Consider the following 5,255-nt stretch of genomic DNA (forward strand, 5'->3'; position numbering starts at 1 on the left):
GAATGCTGCCCACCTGGCTGGCTGGGATCAATACCTCTGCTTGCTCATGCTGACAAGGATACACCCCCGTTATCTTCAGCTGAGTGTGCCAGTGGCACACCAACAATGCCCACAGGCTCAAAAAAACAGTGGCTTTCCACAACTCTGTGTCCCGGCTCTGCTTTGCAGAGCTAGGAGATAGAAAGCTCATTTGAGTATGAGTCTGCAGGTACAGGCACTGCTAAGGTGGGCTACACTAATGCTCTTAACCCATTGCAAATGGGAAGTAACATAGCCCAGAGAAAGGTGCTTAAACTAGATCTAGTTTTTTAGCATTTGCTGGTTTTTTTGTGTTTTTTTTTTTTTTTAACCAGTGAATAGGACATTTGTCCAAGCCATGAACAGCCAGGTTCTCCTGGAAAACTTTGTAAGAAAAAACATTGAATGCCTTCCAAAAACCCAATGAGACAGCAGCTACAGCCCTTCTGTCATACACTGAGTGTCTCATCTTGCCATGGAATGATATCAGCTTAGCAAGGCAGGACCTGCCTTTCATGCACCCCTGCTCACTGGGGCTGATCCCCGGGGTGTCCTGGATGTGCTGTGCCATGACGCTCAGCATGATCTGCTCCAGGACCTCCCCAGGAGCACCTGACCCCAAGGGCAGACTGACAGGCCTGTAATTGCCCGCATTACTCTTTGTCCTGTCACTACACTCCCTGAGATGTTGTCCCTCTCCAGCTTTCTCAGAGGCCCCTATTTGGGTACAGGGAGGACACCACCACCATGCCCATCCCCTCCCAAAAATCAGCTCTTTGCAAAGGTCTTCCTTGGGGTTAAAAACTGGAGTTCACTCACTCATATGACTCCTCTTAACCTGGCAGCTTCCCCTACCACATAGAGATGAAATTTCTTTCAAGAATATCCTGCTCCTTCTTTCCAACCTTCCACAAAGTTAAAAACAAAATCCCCCCTTTTTTGTTCTCCTTTCTCACTTACCACCTGCTCAGGAAAGCTTCTTTTGCTTGACATCACAAGACATTGAACAAGTAGATTTTTTTCCTAGATCTAGAGCTGTCTTTCCCTGTGACACTTGCACCAACTTTAAACACAGTGTCTTACATACCAAAACCAGCAGCAATGTGCTTGATTGAGCGAAAAGACCCCACCAGTTTACATACATGCTTGAATTTAGAGGGTTGCTTCTGGGGAATATCCATCCCCAGAGGTTTTGTGTCCATGATTTATTTGCTATAAAACTACCTATATAAGACTTGCTGATAATGATTCTTACTTACCAGTTACTCACTCAACACCACTTATTAACATTCCTATTGTTTTTGCACTAGACTATCCTCAAGCCTAAGTAGGCTACTGGTATCAGGGTCATCTCATCCATCCTTTTCAATGCAGGCACAGTATCCTGTGTTCCCCTGCAGTACAATTTAATTAATTTAACAGGAAACACCTCAGCCAGTTCTCTTAATAGTTCTTAGGCACTGATCCTCTCAACCTGCTGATTTAAAGGTATTTGCCCTAGTTAGACATGATTCAAATTCTCACTGCTTAATACACCACCAGACTACAGTTCTGCCTCCCCACAAGCCAGGCTTCTCATTCACCACCTTCCAGGCTTCCCTGCACCCACAGGTTTGCAAATGAAAGTGGAATCAGCTGTTCCTCCAGCTCTACTGGCCACAATAAAGGCTATGAATGAAGTTGGCCATGTTACTGCTTAGACTACAAGGAAGGCCCTCAGGCTTTCTACTCAGCAATTCTGTTCCAGAAACACCAGGGATACAGCAGGGTAACTTGTGAAGATGCCATGCCAGAGGAAGCAGAGGTTTACAAGAGACCTCAAATGCAGTGTAAAAGGACAGAGCAGTTAGTTCTTACACAGCACAGCTACATAAGCCCATGCAGCTGATGTAGAAGTTAAACAGAATGAGATTTCCCACACACCATGAGTTCCAGTTAACCTTCCCAAAACTTTCCCAAAAGACAGTATTGCAAACCCCAGTGTTTCCAAAACCAGAACATTTCTTCTGTCAGAACAGCTACTGACCTTTGTCCCTTACTCAAAGCTGGATAGGAGACATGACTTACCTCCTGTAATTAGGACCCCACATTCCTTCTCACCCCAGCCTTTGGGGACAGGAGACTGGGTGACAAATAAAGGCACCCCCACCCTCCAAGAGGCGAGCAACCCATTACAAAGACAACCACACATCACAGCAACATGGCATTATGTTTTAATGTTTACAGTAGTCACTTCACAGGGACACCAACTTTTTCCTCAGAGTTTTGATGCTGGAATTACTTTATTGGGAAAATTGAGAAAACAAACAGCTACACCAAAAGTATAATTACAATGAGGAAAAACAGAGTTGAGATCCTACTGTGCTTTAGAGGAAGGTTACATAGTTTTACTTGCATAACACACACAGAAGTATTTGAGTTAACAGGTATTGATGCATCCCATCTCAATGTTATTACTTTTTTAATGCTGGTTGCTGGTCTCTGCTGGAGCCAAGGAAGTTTACTCGCAGCTACTTTTCAGTAGTTTAATTTGGTTTAGCCAAGGAATAGTGTACACTACAAAGTTGCAAGTGGTGTACTAAGGAGAGAGGAAAAAAAGCAATCATCAGTTCAAAAGCATATAACAGTGTCCTTTGCTATCACTTTATACAGATTTACCCTATAATGTGATCCTCGAACATATACCACTTCTGGCTCTCTGCATTTGCACTCCCCTGGCAAGTATTCTGGAACACTGCTCCGGTTAGTACTTGCTCAGGACCAATCATTGCTCTCAAATACTAACACAGAAGCCAAGCAGTCAGCATTTCTGAAGATCAAGTTACTTGCTTATCCCAGTCATATACTAGTTCCCACTGGCAGAAGCCTTTCAGCCTGGGCAGTACTTCAACAGCAGCTCTCATGTACAGGCAAGTACGCCCACACAGCTAATCAATCTGTTTGTGCATGCTTGTCTAATTATTGCAGCTCTGTCAGTGGTGCTTAGTGGATTATTCGTGTGTAGTGACAGTTCTCATACATGCAGGCATAAGTTGCACATTCATGCAAAGTACAACCTATCCCTGATTAATACCAGCAATGAAATAGAAAACAAGACCAAGCACTGACCAAAATAAGGTAGATAAATCAGTGCTCTCACCTGAAAAGCTAAATTATTGCTTAAATAGCATTGTGATACAGACTGCTGTGCAACTCAGCTTGGTGGCTACTTGGAGAACAGGGGTAATCTGTCAGTTGTGACCGGTGCTTAGCCCATAGCACAATCCACAGTAATGGGAGTCCCTCATGAAAGGGCATTAAGTCAAGCTGTCCCATCAGCATGGGATAAAAGGAGCAGAAAAGGGTATGGACACTCAGGGCACCAGACTGAGCGCCAGGAGACCTGTAAGCAACCCTGCTTGGCAGTTTCCTCTGCGTATCCCTGAGATCAGAGCCATGAGCACTCTCAGAGGATTGAGGCATGCTCCTGTGTACCACTGCCTCAGGTCTCCATGTAAATATGCTGTAAGAGGCCTGGCTTCCTCTGTCAGGAAGATCTGGCAAGACAAGTCCTACAAGGGTGGCATCATCTCATGCAGCCTAAAAGACTGACATCTGATTTTCTTAGAGGCCAACAGGTGACACTGCCCATACCTCTCCGCAGCACACCAGCTGGAGAAAAGGCATCAAGAACCCAGGGAACAACACACCCTGTTCTGAAGCCTACCTTAGCCATCTCCGGAGTGTCATGAAGAGCGCAGCTCTGGGGATCAGCTTCTGCCTTTGTGCAAGTTGTCCGGCCAATCTCCACTTCTATGGTGTACTTGAGTCCAGACACAAGCTGCAACAAGACAAGGGGCAGAAACAGCTTTATTCGCAACACATACGCAAAAGCTCTCCAAACAGAGGGCCCTGACAGAAAGAAAGATAGCTTTGTTGTCACATTCCTGTAGCCAGAACCAAGAGTTACAGACAGCAGCATGTGGCAACCTTCACAGAAGAAACACTTGAGGTCCTTTGAAAAACAGGAAACAACATCCATGTAAACAAGTTGTGCCATAGCCTCCTTCATCAGTGAAGGAAGATGCATGTTAGCTCATCCATGATATAAGGAAGTTATTAACTTATCCTGTAATTTCATCCCCGGCATTCAGACGTAGGAGCCCCAAGACAGGGCTTTAAAAACAAGAAATCTGCTTCTGTGGCACCCACCTGCCGCTTGGCGCTGATGACCCGCACCACCCTGCTGGAGTACTTGTCGTTGCTCGCCCTGTTGTACTGCGCCATGGCGAACTGCAGGGCTTGCTGCAAGCCCTTATTGTTCTCCGCAACATCCTCGGGAGCCCCCAGGAGCCGCCCGCGCTCCTCGCTGCCCAGGACGGCTTGGGCCAGCAGCAGGGCGGCTGCCAGCAGCGCCACCAGAGCCCGAGCGCCCGCCATGCCTTCGCCCTACCCCGGCCCCGCTGCCGCCGCCGCCATTTTAAGGCCGCCGGGGCTGGGCGGGACGCGGCCCCGGCCCTCCCCGCTCCTCCCCGGCCCGGGAGGCACCCAGCGGGGGCTCGTGTAGGGTTTCGCCAGCCGGTTCTCCCCCGTGTCACCGAAAATAAGAGTCGGGGGATGTTTTTTGGGGTTGTGGTGTCCCTCCGTAACCGTGCCCGAGGCTGGCGCACGCTTCCCACAAAGACAGCGGGCAGGCGAGGGATGCACGCCGCCTGCTAGCTGCGAGCTGCCCCAAGCTGTTTTCTTTTCCAAGGAAGGCAGATTTTAACATCTAGTGAGTCTGGGGCCTCATGCTGAGTACTGCCACATCTTGCCATCGGTGGCATTCCTGGAAAGGCAGAGTGAATGTGCAATAGCACAGGGCTCAGCTGGACCCAGAGCACAGCTCGGGCTTTTGTATTTTTTTTTTCCCCCATGCCTAACGTCAGTGAAGGTGTTGACTGAAGGCCACGATTGCTAGCAGGATGAAGGTTACTCACCAGACTGCCAGCTGTTGTAAGCTCTGGGCTGGGTAGCAGTTCCTGGCGTGCCCACAGGTGCTGCAACAAGTAGCATGAGTGCCAGACCCAGAGGGCCTGGAGTCACCTTAATGCACAGTCAGCGCTGTGTAAATCGGGCTGTTGTTCATCAGGGACAGAGCCAATGTGTCCCTCAGCTCAGCAAGACTCAGAAGAGGAACAGGCATTTAGAGAGAGAACAAATACATCTAAGTTACTGCAGTAAAGAGTATGCAAGGAAACATTCTTCTTTTAAAGCCC

At 48.0% G+C, this 5,255-nt stretch overlaps 1 protein-coding gene across 1 annotated transcript; it reads right to left on the bottom strand.

Moving 5' to 3' along the window:
* Positions 1 to 2,215: 2,215 nt before the first annotated feature.
* LOC309877029 (cystatin-like) lies at positions 2,216 to 4,462 on the bottom strand. Its single transcript, XM_082758065.1, has 3 exons — positions 4,210 to 4,462; positions 3,725 to 3,838; positions 2,216 to 2,596 (listed from the first exon to the last, which is right to left on the bottom strand). Exons 1-3 carry the CDS (start codon positions 4,435 to 4,437, stop codon positions 2,519 to 2,521), a joined length of 420 nt encoding a protein of 139 aa, XP_082614191.1. The 5' UTR covers positions 4,438 to 4,462; the 3' UTR covers positions 2,216 to 2,518.
* Positions 4,463 to 5,255: the final 793 nt, after the last annotated feature.

The sequence above is a fragment of the Aythya marila genome, assembly GCF_965140915.1.
Source record: "Aythya marila genome assembly, chromosome: 3".
NCBI classification, from domain to species: Eukaryota; Metazoa; Chordata; class Aves; order Anseriformes; family Anatidae; genus Aythya; species Aythya marila.

What these genes read in the sequence shown, in the direction of transcription:
- LOC309877029 (XM_082758065.1), bottom strand. Translation starts at nt 4,437, where the DNA reads ATGGCGGGCGCTCGGGCTCTGGTGGCGCTGCTGGCAGCCGCCCTGCTG. An exon ending in TCATCAGCGCCAAGCGGCAG is followed by an intron (nt 3,839 to 4,209) that starts GTGGGTGCCACA and finishes GTCTTGTTGCAG; the next exon opens with CTTGTGTCTGGACTCAAGTA. An exon ending in ACACTCCGGAGATGGCTAAG is followed by an intron (nt 2,597 to 3,724) that starts GTAGGCTTCAGA and finishes CTCTCTCCTTAG; the next exon opens with TACACCACTTGCAACTTTGT.